Source organism: Mustela erminea, chromosome 3, assembly GCF_009829155.1.
Source record: "Mustela erminea isolate mMusErm1 chromosome 3, mMusErm1.Pri, whole genome shotgun sequence".
In the NCBI taxonomy this organism is placed as follows: domain Eukaryota; kingdom Metazoa; phylum Chordata; class Mammalia; order Carnivora; family Mustelidae; genus Mustela; species Mustela erminea.
In genome coordinates this window covers 133,805,683-133,822,052 of record NC_045616.1, presented here as the reverse complement: position 1 = coordinate 133,822,052, position 16,370 = coordinate 133,805,683, and the positions used below count along the sequence as shown (strand labels likewise).

Here is a 16,370-nt window from a genome sequence, read left to right as displayed (position 1 = left end):
TCCTTTTACTTAGCTTAATCTTAGGCTTGGAAGACTCCCCCAACTGACTGGTGTAAGGAGAGGATAAATAATGGCTATTGCCTTTAACTAAAGAGTAGAGAAATTTTATTCACAAAGGAGAAAAAAAAATCTCTAACCAAATAATAATAGAAAGTGGCCATCATGTTTTGGGCTTCGAGGGTTCAGAAATTCCAGCTGACTTCATTTAACTTTGTATGAATGGGGTCTGATAAATGACTCACTCTGCCAAAGCTCATTGAGAATCAGAATGCAAAAAAAAAAAAAAAAAGACTCAAAATGCCAATTCATTAAGTTGCAGTGGGAAATAAAACTGGAAAAATGACTGGTGCCTAGCCTTTTGGTGCAGATTGACCCAGAGGACTAAATTCTGCATCCTGAAGTATCATCACAGTGGAGTGAACTAGGTGTCTTAGAAGACTAGTTCTTGTAAAATCTAGCGTATTATAGGGTCCGAAAGTAACGCATGCTTCTGAAGAACATTTACAAAATACAAAAAAAGCATAAAAAAGTAAAATCACTCTGCTTCACCATCCAGAAATAATGAGTAGTAGCATTATAGCTTTACTTCTCTTTATAGCTTTCCTGAAAAATAACCCAAGCACTTTAAAAAATATAAAATGGAATGCACAGTCTAGTGTGTTTTTAAGTGTATGGGAAAGGTCGAGAAAAGCATCTGACTTAAATATGGCCATAGAGTGAAGTTGGTAGGATGATAGGGTCTCAATCTCTGTATCATTTGAACGTTTTGATCATGATCACGTATATGTAAAAAAAATTTTATTGAAGGGAAATTCACATAACTTAAAATTAACCATTTTGTGGTTAAAATGAGCAAATCAGTGACATTTGGTACATTCAAAAATATGCAACCAGCACTTCCGTGTAGTTCCAAAACATTTTTATCACCCCAAAAGGAGACCGTGTAATCATGAAGCACTTACTCTCAACTGCTCCTGTCCTCAGCCCCCAGCGATCACCAGTCTTCTCTACTCCTCTATGGATTTACCTATTCTGAGCGCCTGTGTCTCTCCAACTGGGGTCCTTCCTTGCGCTAAGAACATCATCACAATTATTTTATTTCACACAAGTGCCTTGCTGGTCTTATCCACAGAGTTCAGTAAATTCTTTCCAGCAGTGTTTTAAATGTAGTGCATTGAGATCTAAGCAATCATGTCTAGAGATAGGGTATGCTCCCACTTCAGAGTTATTTAATAAACTATGAAATACAGATTTTCAAACAGAAAACTCATTTTTGATTTCCAGGAATATGAAATTTATAGCCAAGATTCCTCTTTTATAGCCTTTCATTTATCTAGGCTTTAATTTCTTTATCTACCAAATGATTTCCTAATTCCCTTGCAGACTTTCAAGAGAGCTAATTCTAAGAGGCACCTGTGAGCATCATTTTCCAAAACTAGACGGTGGTGATACTGACCAGTTTATTATCTGTGACTCTTCAATTGTGTTCCTATTAAATGTTATTTCATATCTTATTTTTGACCTTTCAGGCTTGTCTGAACCTTTGCCATGGGCCCCTGAATCCCTGAAAGTTTCCGTCAATACTACATGTCAGTGTTTGCATTTACAATGGACTGTCCACAACCTTGCTCATCATCAGGAATTCAGAATGGTTTTTCAGATAGAAGTCAGTAGAATTAAAACATCTAATGTCATCTGGGTGGTAAGTACTTTTTTTTTTTTGGCTCAACATTTTAATCCTTTTCTGACACCAAGATCTTTCTTTTATAACATCCACAAAAATCCCAATATAGAAACATTTTAGCGACTCAACATGGTTTTCCAAAACAATTACATTTCTGTGTTTTTAGTTAAGAGGGTATGGAACCAAATAACATGACAGCTTTGGTTCAGTAGGCTGGATACTATATGTTATAGAAACAAATCATTTCCTCATTTCTGCTCTATCTCCTAAGCAGGCTAGTGGGTCCATCCTTGAGTCCTAGATTCCAAAAATCCATGAACACCAACCTTCTTTTTTCTCTTCTCTCTTTCTTTCCTGTCCACCAGACATTTTCCTCAATTAGATGTACTTATTTGGCAGCATTCTTCTTGCTAGTGTGGCTTCCTGTCTGTTGCTTCGCTCATACTGTGCTGAAATACAAGGAAGGATGAGTCCAAGCACTGTGTGTTCTCTCCAGCAAAGAGGTTCTTCCTGGACCCACCATGTTGGAGAGTAACTTAAGATGTCCTTTGTTACCTCACTTGTGGCTTTTTCTACAGCAAATTAAGTTATGAAAATCCTTCATTTCACAATCATTTTTGCCTTTGAATTACTTGGGATTTGTCACTTGTCTTGGTTCAGATCATGGTTGGCCCATTTAGCTGACGCTTCTCCATCTCGTGCATTAAGTTTCCATTTTATGGTCTGGGGACCCTTAATGATCAACCCACACAGCATGCTCAGTCATTATCAGAGGATGCTGAAGGACAACACAATGGAATGTTGTCTCCTTGAAGGGGAACAGAATATTTGCCTGGCATGAAGGGAAACGCAGGGATGTTTCCCCACGGCTGGGGATCTCCATTTGCTCAGCCAAAGGCTACTCTTCTCTCAGGCATTGGAAGCGTGGGCGCAGGGATTCGGAATGGTTAGTTCCTTTAGGAAAGTGGAAATGCTACTCGTTTTGAAGCCTCCAGTTACTTTCCATGTTCATGCATTTGAGATCTGGGTGAGAGGCCTTAAGTATAACTTGGACTTTGTCAACCCAGGTTGATAGCAGTCTGCCATTCCATGCCACCAAGAGTCATTTCCCACAGTGAGAGTTGTTTAGTGTTCCCATTTTTTTTTTTAAGATTTTATTTTTATTTATTTGTCAGAGAGAGAGAGCACGCGCACAGGCAGGCAGAGTGGCAGGCAGAGGCAGAGGGAGAAGCAGGCTCCCTGCTGAGCAAGGAACCCGATGTGGGACTCGATCCCAGGGCACCGGGATCATGACCCAAGCCGAAGGCAGCCCCCCAACTGACTGAGCCACCCAGGCATCCCTAGTGTTCCAATTTTAAGCAAAAGCATTGCGTGTTACAACTGCTCACTTTCTACCATCAGCATATCTGCCCACTGGAGCTCATACTAATCGTTTTTGTACTTTCATTTATATATGTATGTATGTATTTTTTTTTTTTAAGAGAGGAGAGAGACAAAGAGAGCGCATGCAAGTGAGCAGGGGAGGGAGGAGGGGAGAAAGAGAATCCCAAGCAGGCTACGTGCCCAGTGTGGAGCCTGATGTGGGGCTCGATCTCATGACCCTGAGATCTTAACCTGAGCCGAAATCAAGAGTCGGAAGCTTAACCAACTGAACCACCCAGGCGCCCCCATATTTTTGTATTTTTGATGGTTGCACTCATTGGTTGTCGATTTAGACCCAGGAAAATATCGCCCAAAGGTCATATTGAGGCTACTTGTCTAAGAAAAGGAAGTTTGAGAGAAATGCTGGAAGAATTCATGGAAAACTAGTACTTAACACCATGAGAAGAAGTAACGCTAACCGTAGACCAAGTGGATCCCATTTTTTATTTTCCTAACAGGCCCTTGTTCATTTCTGTTTTCACCTTTGATTGGTCTAAGAGCTCTTTTTTCTGGGGAGAGCAGCTTGTCAAACCTGCTTCTGTAAACTACTAAGGCTCGAGATCTTCGCGACTAGAGCTCTGCCTCGTCCAATATCTGGACCCCATTATCACCCAGCTCAGCCCGACAGGGGAGAGGAGAGTGGTGTGTTGTGCCGGGCAGCTCCCCGAGCCAGGACGGTATCCTCCTTCAGTCACATGCCCAGACAGGGGTGACGGCCACGGACACGCCCCGGGTAATCAGCGGCCAGGCCTTCCAGAACAGACAATACCACAAGAAGCCTTTGTCTGACCCTTCTAGACCTAAAGTCAAGGAGAGACATGAGATCCCCCTGCAGCTGAGGGGAAGGAAGCCAGCCGAGGGGACTGCTTCTGAAGAGAGCGCAGTCTCCCTTTTCATCAGGTGGCTCCCCGTAAGGCAAGGCTGGCAGCTCGCTTTCCTGCATGCGGAGGAAGGACAGCTTTCAGGACTCCTGCCTCCAGTGGTCGTGTGCCTAACCAAGCCAAGGGGGACCGTCCTGGTCCAAGTGCTTGCAGCCGGGCTGGGGACCCTGGGCTGCCTCCTGGATGGTGAGGGCCACCTAGAGGCCTGCTGGCAACCAGCCGCCTGCCCGCACCACACGGCCTCGCCTGGGCCCGCTTCTGCCCTCGGCCTGCCCGGCTGCTGGCCTTCTGGTCGGGTCAGTGGCCAGGGAAGGCGGCGTGGAGTCCTAGCGCAGGCCCGGAAGGGGGCTGGGAGCGGAGTCTGCCAGGGATCTGCGCTCGCCTCAGGAACGAGTCTGTGACCTCACTTGGACTCCTGGAGAGATGAATGTGCCAACTTCTTGCGACTTATTGGTGTCTGCCAAATGAAACTTGCCACTTCAGTGAATAAAAACAGCCCCAGCACAATTCATCACATTAAAAAAAAAAATCACTGAATTGGTGCATTCAAGGAAAGTTTTATCTCCTCCATGACAAGGCTATGAGCAGCGCAAAGCACAAGGGTGTGGTTAGACAGAATCCGCACAATAGCCTCTGAGGAAAACAGAGTCCACACCGCCTGTTAATGATGCAGTCACTGAGCGCACGGTTGGGAGACTGGGAGCCAGGGTCCAGCCATGATTCAAGGCGTGGGTCTGTCAGGGCTGAGTGGGAATGAGGAGAAAAAACACACAGACCAGAGTGTCCTAAATGGGGGACGTGCCGTGCTGGCGGCTGACAAGGTGCTGTGGGGTTCCGACAAGGCCTGACCTTCTCCAGCAACTTGAAAGAAGGACTTTCTGAGCCAAAATAAGGAAGAGGATTAGAAGCTAATTTAGAAGGGAGGGTGGAAAAGAATATTCTGGGAAGAGCCCACAGGTGTGAGCTGAGGCGCTGAGGGGAGGGCTGTGAGCTCCCAGGCCTGAAAGCTTGGAGCACAGAGGGGCAGGCGTGGCCCCGGGTGGACCACACAGGACGCTGGAGGTCATGCTCAGTTTTCCTGTTTTATCCTGAGAGCCACAAAAAGAAGAGGAATGACAGGATCTGGTTGGAAGTGTTTGAAAAGTCTGCTCTGGCTCACAGCGGAGACCAGGTGGGGCAGTGGGAGAAGGCAAAGCATTACCTGTATGAAGGGGGCTGTGCGGTGGGCCCAGCAGAGAGGTGCCTGGAGTGACTGGTGACACTCCGGGATGACAAAAGTGGCTCAATTCCCAAGAGATGCAGGAGGAAAAGCCCAAACTGTTGGCTTGTGGACAGCAAGGTCGCCATTACTGATACAGTTTCTGGGTTGGTGTGTTGGTTGGTTTTTTGGTATTTGCTCTTAAACAAGATTTAATCAAAATGGACTCAAGATTGTTTGTATTAAATAGGAAAAGTTGTGTAGATCGGGACCTTAAATCTTGTATTTAAAACATGTATTTTGTAGTTTGGGAGTAAAGCAACACAATAAATCAAAAGAGAAATATTTTGTAACTTGGAGTCCCACATGGAGGGCAAGGGCTGTGCACTGTGAGGTGGGCCGAGGTGCTCTCACCCCAGGGCTGCGCCGGCTTCGGCCCAGGCTCTGCTGTGGCCCAGCAGCCTGGGAAGGGGGGAAGGAGAAAGTGGAGGGAAGGCCTCAGAGTCTGTCAGCACTGGCTGTGTGTGACACGCACGTCACCCCCATCCTCATGACTATAGGCTTTTAGATTGGCCTTTAGAAATGGGGCTGCAGACTCAGTTTTCCCCAGGAAGTGCAAGCATTTGATATTCCCATCATCCATCGGTGGGGACAGAAAGCAAGTGTCCCCACCGGGGAGCCTGAGTGCCCGGAGCCTTGCAGAACGGGAAGAAGAATAAAGCGCTGTGTCCGTTCTCTTGGGGCCGTGCTCCAGCCAGGGACACAACCCAACCACAGATGAAATGCCAATGACTATACCCAGTATGCAAGAGGACTTCTGGGGGGGTAGGGGTGGGTGTAGCCTGGACTCATTCCCAGTGCAGAAGGGGCATGGGGACCCTAAACCAGGGACACTGGGTGAGCAGACACTGAGGTGTAAAAGTACAAAGCTATTCCCCAAGTGCAAGGTAGACCACTGTGTCCAGAGAGGAGGTCCTTGTGAGGGAGAGGCAGGTGGGAATCAGCATGTAGATGGCTGAGAGGGTAAGGTATAAAGGAACCATTGAAGCCCATTGAATGAGAGAAAGAAGACACCAGAATTTTAGAAAGATCAAGATCAACTCTGACCTCTCCCCGCAAGAATTGAGTACGTTCAGCTTTCTTTAACTTGTTTCCCACAAGTCCCCTAGAATCAGAGAGCCATCGGCGGGTGGGAGATGAGCTCTTAAAAGGCAGGAGGCTGTCGCAGGTTCTGCTGTGACACTGGAGTGGGGGAGGGGCTGCTTAGGGATGGACCACTCTTGCGTGTATCCGGGAGCTGCAGTGGGCTCTTGGCTGCGTGCTTGGGGGTAACTCTAATCAGGCCATTTTCCAGGACAGCATGGATCCATACTTCCAAATTTTTCCCTTTCTTTCTAGGAGAACTACACCACCACTGTGAAGTGGAACCAGGTTCTGCACTGGAGCTGGGAATCCATGCTCCCCTTGGAATGCGCGAAACATTTTATAAGAATGAGGAGTGCAGTAGATGCTGCCAAGACCCCTGGGCCAAGGGTCTGGAGCAGCTGGAGTTCGTGGGAGGAAGCAGATGGTAAGAATGGAGGTGGTAAAAGAATTAAAAGCTCGAATATTTAATATTACTTAGGGATCGATAGCCAAATAGTAGAAGTCTTTTGAGGAGACCGAGTAGAAACCGACATTATTTTTCTTTGTCTTCCCTTGGAATGAAGAAGTCCGGGTGTGAACCGTGCCACCAGGAGATAGACGTCTACGGTTTTGCCTCACAATTTATTCTCAGAGACAATTATGCAAGTTCAGACAATTTCATATTTATTTTCCAAACATGGAACCTGTGTTTATTACAACTACTAAGAGAACAAAGCAGGACATAAATTGTACATATGCTTTTATTAGAAGAAGACAAAATGTGTCTGCACCTAGAGCAGAGGTTAGGAAGCTTTTGTGTAAAGGGCAAGATAGGAACTATTTTAGGCTGTACAGACCCTGTTAGTCTTAGCCATGACTCTGAGACGTGTAATTATAATGGGAAAGCCATCTTAAGCAATATGTAAACAAATGAGAATTGTTGTGTTCTAATAAAACTTTATTTACAAAAACAGATGGCAAACTAGAATTGGTCCATGGGCCCGAGCCTGCCAACCCCTAAGGTAGAGAGAAGCAGTGAAATATAGAAACAATGAAATCAAGTCTTCATTTGAGTAATGAGATTATGGAGAAATATGTTTTATGTATCTCCTAATTTTGATAATTTAATTTTGTTATCATTAAAATCTAGAGTGGACTTTACCACAGCTTATTATGCTTCATTTAAACTATAAGTTGGTTCTAAAGCAAGGCCATTTGGCTCTCTTAATGTACACCATTTGCCAGATAATCTGGAATTCCTGCCCATAGAACCATTCCTTTGTTGTGTTTATACACATCTTTTAAAGTCAAACTGATAGCAAACATTAACCCATGAGTAGCCTTGTTATTAGTTTAATACTGCTAATAGAATTAAATCTTCATTTTAGTCATGTTCTAAGCACTCTCCATATTAATTTAGCCCTCAAATCAGCCCTTTGGAATTGTTCTTATCCCCACTTCACAGATGAGGAAACTGATCAAAATTAGCTTAAAGAACCCATGCGAGTTCATCGAGCCTGTAAGTGGTAGAGTTGGAGTTCCAGCCCGGACCAGCCTAGCTCCAGAGCACCCCCACCCCCACCATTCACATTACATCCTACTGCTGACAGAGGGACACACAGAAAAAAAACAGACTGAAAAGATAGTAAGAGACAGGACAACATTATAAACAGCTTTGATAAAATAGGCTAGATTTCTCAAAGCTGTAACTTCTGGTCTAAGTCAAGGATGAATGAAAAACCTGACTGTGTATTCTAGCCCCCAAACATTGGTTCTCAGTCGTGTTGGCCATGAGACTCACCTGGAACCTTTAAAAAAGCTCCCCTGCGCAGGCCACACGGCAGGGTGAGGTCCGTGGTGGCGGTTTCCGTGGCTATGGTGGGCTGACTGAGTGGGAGCCAGGGAGCCAAGCAGTCAGAGCAGGCCGCCCCTTCAGGGGTTGCGACTGAGGGGGAGCGGGGCTGAAGGGGTGGGAAGGAGGCATAGGGAGGGCAGCGAGTTGGCTTGAAATGGGAGACACCTGGGGATTTTTATACACTGATGGTCGTACAGAAGGAAAGACCGTGGAAAAGGAGCTATTTGAGTGACTGGCATTTCCGAGAAGGTGGGCAGAGATGTGGTCAGTAGTACAGAGTAGAGATTAAGAGGGACACGTTGGGGGCGCCTGGCTGGCTCAGTCAGTTGAGCATCCGAAGCTTGATTTCAGCTCAGATCATGATCTCAGAACATGATCTCATGATCTCAGGGTTGTGGGATCGAGTCCCGTGTGGGGCTCTGCACTCAGCATAGAGTCTGCTTGGGATTATCTCTCTCCCTCTCCTTTTGTCCCTCCTGCTCATGTTCTTTTTCTTGCTTAATTTCTCTAAAACAAGTAGATAAAACCATAAAAAGGGGGGATGGGGGACACACGTGGCTATGGAGATGGGCAGGCCTGGCAGATGTGAACGTGGCCTTGCCACTTGCTGGGTGAGTGAACTTGGGCTCCGTGGATCCTACCTGTGCTGGTGGTAAGAGATATTGTACGTCCTACCTAATGCAGAACCTCTCTCGGGGCTGTGGCCCATAGAGGCTGTCACAAGCAAAGCTGGCAGGGACACCTGATCCCAGGGCCGAGGGATGCACTGTCTTTGCAGTAGGAATGTCAGCAACATTTTGCCTAACAGTAGGAACCCTTGGAAGAAGGAGTGTTTGTGCAGCCCTGAACTTTTCTAGGTTTGCCCAGAGGTTTAGGCTCGGCTTTTCCCCAGCAGGTAGAAGAGGCTAAAGCTGTCATTGTTTGTTTCAAACCAGAGGGGCTGATTTGAAACTTGAGTGATGTTCTAACTGATCGGCCTTTTTTTTCTCTTGCAGTACAGAATTCTCTTGGACAGGACCCGCTGTTCGTTTTCCCTAAAGATAAGCTCGTGGAAGAAGGCTCCAATGTCACCATTTGTTACGTTTCCAAAAGCCATCAGAATAACGTATCCTGTTATTTGGAAGGCGTACGGATGCAGGGAGAACAGCTCGATCCGAATGTGTCCGTGTTCAACTTGAATCATGTTGCTTTCATTAGGGAAACCGGGACAAATATCTATTGTAAGCCGGGCCAAGGAGACGGGATAAAGGGCACCGTTCTCTTTGTGTCAAGTAAGTGTGCACATGCTCTGCGCTCTTCTCTCCTGTTTCCTAGAATAGATGGAATTTCCTGTCCCAGAGGGCAAGTAAACATTTCCACCCGTGGTCTGGATCTTCTTTTGTCTCCCCAGTCTTCTAGGAGAGATTCTGAAAAAGATCTTGAAGGGTTTCCTATTGTTATCTTGGCCTTATTGACCGTTTTATTCCTAGAGACCAAGATTATTAAAGGGGAGAAAGTTCGGCCCATTTCCTGGACCACTGGGAAGGGCCCTGCCTGCCTCAGCCATGTGGCAGGACTGCAACATGGTGGGGGGCCGAGGGGGTGGAGTGGGAGAGAGGGCAGGGCACCGACTCCAGGGAGGCAACCAGTGTTGCACCCAGAAGACCTGGGTTCGAATCATCTTCCTGTGCCTGGGCGTGCCACCTTGGCCAAGTTTCCCCACCTCTTTGAGCCAGTTTCCTTCTCTGTGAAGTGAGACCAGGACTGGTCGTTTGATGGTGAATGAACACAAACAGGCCTGGCCCCAACACTGTAGCCAAGGAATCCAGAGGAACCCGCTCTGAAGTGGGTGTGGAAAACGTCAGGTGCCTCCGTGGCTGGCAGCAGGGAAGGGGGAGCACTGCGCTTTTCACAGAGGTCTGGTGCACGTGCCCGGGGGCCTCCTGCATGTGGTCAGGAGACCTCCCTTCCCTGCACTGGCGGGGGGGGCAACATCTGAGCCTGCTTTCTCCTGCTTCTCAGGCCCGAGGCGTGCTCCAGGCTCCCGGGCACCCACCGCCACTGTCTCCCAGGGCCAGGCTTCTGAGAGCTGCAGGGATGCCGAGTGGGGGGTGCAGGGAAGGAGGGGACGACTTGGAGGTGCTGCACTTGACCTTGGAACTCTCAGCGCCCTGCTGCCCAGCTTAGCAGTCCCCCAAATCGGACTTGCTGGCATCCCAAGCCTAACATCCCCGAGGCTGTCTGCGAGCCCCAGCTTCCAGGGGAGGCAACACCGACTTCATTCATTCATTCATTCATTCATTCATTCATTCATTCTTCCTCTCACTCCAGCTGTCTGTCAGTCAGTGGTAGGTGTTGAGTGCCTCCTAGCAGGCCCTGGGGGTATGACTCCCCGGACACACTGCAGACCCCGGCACAGCTCCCACCACTGGTCCCCGGTGATGCCTCAGAGAAGACCCAGGGAAGGGAGAAGGGGCCCAGATGAGAGCCTAAACTGTGACTTTCTAGAGGTGGGGGTGGAGTGTGATGCTTTTATCATTCAGAGTGATTCTGTGGCCTGAAACCCAAAAGGAGCTCTCCGTTTTCCTTGTCTCATTAAAGGGATTTAACGAGGCCTTTCATCTGTTTTTTCCTTTGTATGGACAGAAGTCCTCCAGGAGCCCAAGGACTTTTCTTGTGAAACCCAGGACTTCATGACATTGAACTGTACTTGGGATCCGGGGAGTGACACCGGCTTGCTCAAACAGCTTTCCCAGAGCTACACTTTATTTGAATCGTAAGTTAGCTCCCATGGCGTTCTTGACAGGGTCCTCCTTGTTTAAGGCGTTTGTGACAGCAACAAGAGCCACATTCAGAAGTTGAGGAAAATGTGAACAGATAGTTTACAAGCATCCTGCCAGAGTGAGGAAGAAGTCTTTCAGTGGTGTGTGATACTTTCCACCTGAGTTTCGAGAAAGGAAACTGTCACATAGAAATGATAAGAAAACTGTTAGTGGTGAATCTTGATGTGAACATAGTTCCATCTGGTATTCTGGGTCTACCTAATTTCTAACTTTTTAAGAATATTTGAAATAGGGGCGCCTGGGTGGTTCAGTGGGTTAAAGCCTCTGCCTTCGGCTCAGGTCATGATCCCAGGGTCCTGGGATCGATCGAGCCCCACGCCGGGCTCTCTGTTCTGCAGGAAGCCTGCTTCCTCCTCTCTCTCTCTCTCTGCCTGCCTCTCTGCCTACTTGTGATCTCTGTCTGTCAAATAAATAAAATCTTTAAAAAAAATAAAAGAATATTTAAAATACATTAAGGAGTCGTCTCATCCCCTGTGTTGGTGGGGGGAGGTGGTCATTACATGGTCATTACACATTTCACCACAGAAGTCGAATTTGTTGAAACGTTTTCACTTTTGACATTTGTTGATGGCGGGGGATCGACACCATCATGTGGAACATAATTTGAAGGCTACTGAGTGTGCCCTGAGTGTAGGGATGTATCTCTGTGTTGACAAAAGTATAAATCCTGAAATTGTCGTTTTGTGTGTGTGTGTGTGTGTTTTTTTTTTTTTTAAGATTTTCCGGGAAAAAGACCCTTTGTAAACACAAAAGCTGGTGTCTTTGGCAAGTAGCTCCAGAGTCGCAAGACATGTATAACTTCACACTCACGGCTGAAAACTACTTACGAAAGAGAAGTGTTCACCTTCTTTTTAACCTGACTCATCGAGGTGAGACCAGTATCACAACCCGCTGTGGTTACGAACTCATTGTGTGACACACTCTGTGAACAAGGAAATGTTGTATATTTTTGCCTAATTCACATCCTAAGTGAAACTTTTAATTTAGGGGCACCTGAGTGGCTCAGTCAGTTAAGTGTCTGCCTTCAGCTCAGGTTATGATCCTGGGGTCCCAGGATTGAGCCCCACATCAGGCTCTCCCTCTGCCCCTTCCCCCTCCCCTGCTCATGTACTCATGTGCTCTCTCTCTCTCTCTCCACCTGTCTCAAATAAATAAGTCTTTTTAAAAAAAGTTTTCATTTATAACTCTCGTTGAAACCACACTTCTCTTCATGGAAGCATGCATGGCCCACAGTCCCTGGTTATGTGTTTTGATAATGTAATAGGCACCTGCCTGCTTACTACTCACCTTCAGACTAGAACTCTGACTGGAACTCACGGCCTCTCCCATCCCACAGCCCCCCACCCGGCTCCTTCCACCAAGATAAGTACAGATTTAAATCTCGAATGTGTGTATGTATGTATAGGTGTATGTATTCTCCTTTCTAATGTCATCCTAAAAATACTGTTTTTATTTTGATTGGTTTTTAATGTTTATAAGAGACATCAAGCCACGTGATAATTTGGTAAGTACTGTTTGTGTGATAGTAAATTACTGATATTGACCCGTATTATTGAGTGTTGTTATAGTCCGTTGGTTTTCATTACCGTGAAGTATTTCATTGCATAAATCTATGGTATTTTGGTCAGGCATGGCCTCTAATGGTTTTTCAGGTTGAATCAAGATTTTTGTTCTCGAGGATGGTGCTACTATGAGCATTATGGATGTAGGACTGGCCTCCTTTTGTTTTCTTTAAATTATTTTTTATTTATTTGACAGACAGAGATCACAAGTAGGCAGAGAGATGGGCAGATAGAGAGGAGGAAGCAGGCTCCCCGATAAGCAGAGAGACCGATGCAGGGCTCGATCCCAGGACCCTGAGATCATGACCTGAGCCGAAGGCAGAGGCTTTAACCCACTGAGCCACCCAGGTGCTCCCTCCTTTTGTTTTCTTGAGTGTATACCCCAAAGTGGAATCGGTGAGGACATAGAGAATGTGAATGAGCAACTTCAGACACAAAGCCAAGTGGTTTTCCAAAGGGGCTGCCCTGGTCGTACTCCGGCCCTTGAACTCATACAGCCTCTCCATGCTGGGGTGGTTGCCCTTTCCATTGTGTCAGCTTCCTGGCTGGTGTCTGTCATGGTTTTGAGTACAGATCCTGAAGGTTGAAAATCTCTTCCTATGTTTTGATCACATGTTTTCTCTCTTATGAAATGCAGAATCTTCACACATGTTCCTTTTTTCTAGATTGCTCATCCCTTGCTTTTTACTTTCTTAATTCCTACGTAACTTTTAGATTTTAGCTTAATCGCCAGTCAGTCAGACAATGACAGAGTGCCTCTAGTATAGCTGGCACTGGCGACTTGGCAGTGAACAAAACTGGGTGACTGCCCCATGTGAGCTTGGGTGTAAGTGTGTTGGGGGAGAGAATGAGAGTGGGGAGTGGACACATACAGTATTTCGAGTATCGCTACACACTGTGGAGAAGGTCAACTCGGGTCATGCGGTAGAGAATGCCCGATGCCTTTTCAGTTAGGATGAGGCTGCCAAAGAATGAGACAGAAACAGAAAACATCTAGGGGAAGAGCATTGGAAGCAAAAAGAATAGGATTTGAGAAGGTCATAGGATGAGAACAAGCTCTGGGTTGTTTGAGAGACAGAAAGAATGCTCTTGTGCCCATACTACGAGAGAGAGGAGATCGGAGTGTCCTGGTCACGCAGGGGCTGTGGGACGAATGGGGTAATCTTACCAGCTCTATTAGAAGGTGTCCATTGGGACAAGTCAGTGACGTGACTTAAGCTGTAGGAAAAGCTCGTACAGGTGGGGCTGTCAGAGGCGAGGGTGGAGAGAGGGAGCTGGATGGAAGGCTGTTGCAGTCATCAGGCAGAGACTTTGCACCAGATGGCATGATGAAGTTGGTGGGATGTGGTCATATTCTGAATTCACTTTGGAGCTAGTAGGACTTACTTAGGGAAGGCATGCAGATTACAAGGGGAAGAGGAATTTAAGATGATTCTTAGAGTTTGGGCCTAAACAGCTGAGTTAATACTGGAACTATTTCTTGAAATGGGGAGGGTACTGTGGAGGAACAGCTCTGAGCAGGAGGGTAGAGTTCTGTCTTCGCCGTGTCAAGTGTGAGGTGTCTTTTAGATATGGACGTATTGAGGAGGCAGTTGGATATAGTTTGGAGAGCATGGAAGAAGTCTGGGGTGGAAAATTAGAATTGTGAGTCATGAGCCTGTGGATAATGAGATAAAGACGAAGGCTCAGGATAGGGGCTTCTAGAACTCCATCTTTTAAGTCAAAAGGCCTTTTACACTTTCACTGTGGTCACCCCGCTTTCAATGTCACATTTGGTTTTGTGGTTAGTGATTCATGTTTGCTTCCCTGTTGCACTTTGAAGGCAGGTCCATGACTGGTTTCAGTTTCTCTACCATCTGACAATTTGTCTTTTTATCGGCGTGTTTGGAACATTTATATTTGACATAATTATTAATATGGTTGGACTCAATCTGCCATTTTATTATTTATTTTATATTTGTTCCCTCTGTTTTTGTGTTCCTCCACTCTGCCCAGCCTGCCCCCGTTGGGATTATTTGAATATTTTTTTTAGTATTCCACTTCAAGTTGTCTACTGACTTTCTCCTACATCTCTTTGTATTCCTGTTTTTTCCCTCTGGAGATTATGTTACTAATATTTCACAGTTTTCTTGGAGTTAATATTTTCCACTTTACATAAAATATAGAAGCTTTACAACCCATGTCTTCCTTTACCCTCAACTACCGGCACAGCGATATTTCACATTCTGGTCTTCTCCAATCTGCCTGTTGCTGTCTACCTTTGAGAGTTCTTAAATAGAATATTTGAGAATGCTCCATGCACTGTATTGACTGGATTCAGGAAGAGAGACAGAATGGGAGGTACTTACTTTGTCTTTTTAAAACCTGAACCTTATCCAGTCCATTTTTCATTTCACGTATTGTATTTTTTAGTTCTAAACTCCCATTTGATTTTTAAAAAAATAGTTTATATTTTTCTGCTAAGAAGCATTTTCCTCTATTCATTTCAAACTTGTTTACTGTTGTGACATGGGTCTCTCTTAAAGTCTGTAATAATTGTAGCCATGTGGGCCATCTTAAGCTTGGCATCTGTTGATTATCTTTTCCTTTGGAAATTGGTGACATATTCTGGGCTTTATGTATGTAGAATATGTATGGATTGTACCTTTGACATTGTTGATGTTATTTTGTTTAGACTCTGGGTTCTGTTATATTCTCCCCATGAGCCACTTCTCCACGTTTTGATCCTCTTTCACAATCTGCCTGCTTTTGTTTAATTTCAGGAGTCCTGGTAGTTTCTTCTTATGTTTTGTTCAGAATTTCTAATATAATTGATGAGAGAGAAAGGCTGTAGTTGGCTTACTCCATCTTGGCTGTAAGTCTGGTTTTGTTTGCTCTTTTTTCAAAAGCAAACAACAAAAAAATACCAGTGAATAAATAAATGTAGACATGAACTGCTATTTACCAAAAAGTCTTTTTGGATTTATGCTTGAATTGTTTTTTTACTTTGTTTCCTTTTTTTTTTTTTTTTTTTTTTTTGGCAGTGCACCCAATGGCTCCCTTCAATGTATTATTTAAAAATGTAAGTGCCACAAGTGCTACCATGACATGGAAAGTACAATCCATTGGGAAGTATTATACACTGTTGTGCCAAGTTGAACTCTACGGTGAAGGAAAAGTGACACAAGTAAGAATGCTGCTTAATTTCCTATTTTCAAAAATCCCTTTATGTTCTCAACAGAGAGACTTATGAATAAAGCCTCTTTAGAATCTTATTTCTGGGGGAGGTGGGTGGGGAGAGGGATAATTGGATGATGAACACTAAGGAGGACATTTGATATAATGAGCACTGGGTGTTATATGCAACTGATGAAGCATTAAATTCTACCTCTGAAACTAATAAATTAATTAATTAAAAATAAAATCTTGGGGCACGTGGGTGGCTCAGTGGGTTAAGCCTCTGCCTTAGACCCAGGTCATGGTCTCAGGGTCCTGGGACTGAGCCCCGCATCAGGCTCTCTGCTCCGCAGAGAGCCTGCTTCCCCCTCTCTCTCTGCCTGCCTCTCTGCCTGCTTATGATCTCTCTCTGTCAACTAAATAAATAAAATCTTTAAAAATAAATAGATAAAATCTTATTTTTGTGCAGGTTCAGATGATAAGGGTAATCTGTTTAATTAAAAAGCTCATGGAATTAATCACAAACTTTAGAGTTGGGCAGAGGGATTTAGAGATTTTCTTTTCCCAACAAGAAGTAGTCTTACCCCAAATCTGATTGAACCATGCTATGATTTGACTTTGCAATGAAGTATGTTCACCACTACACCTGTCTCCTCTGTTCCTTC

General features: G+C 45.4%; 1 protein-coding gene across 4 annotated transcripts in view; it reads left to right on the top strand.

Annotated features, from left to right (window-relative positions):
- The window catches only part of OSMR (oncostatin M receptor), a 50,780-nt gene that overhangs the window by 16,210 nt on the left and 18,200 nt on the right, over positions 1-16,370 (top strand). For all 4 annotated transcript variants that reach the window (XM_032337560.1, XM_032337558.1, XM_032337561.1 and 1 more), the window contains 6 exons: positions 1,530-1,702; positions 6,584-6,755; positions 9,161-9,436; positions 10,791-10,920; positions 11,705-11,856; positions 15,573-15,715. In XM_032337560.1, the coding sequence (XP_032193451.1) occupies positions 1,530-1,702; positions 6,584-6,755; positions 9,161-9,436; positions 10,791-10,920; positions 11,705-11,856; positions 15,573-15,715 (1,046 nt within the window). The remainder of the gene's footprint in view (positions 1-1,529; positions 1,703-6,583; positions 6,756-9,160; positions 9,437-10,790; positions 10,921-11,704; positions 11,857-15,572; positions 15,716-16,370) is intronic.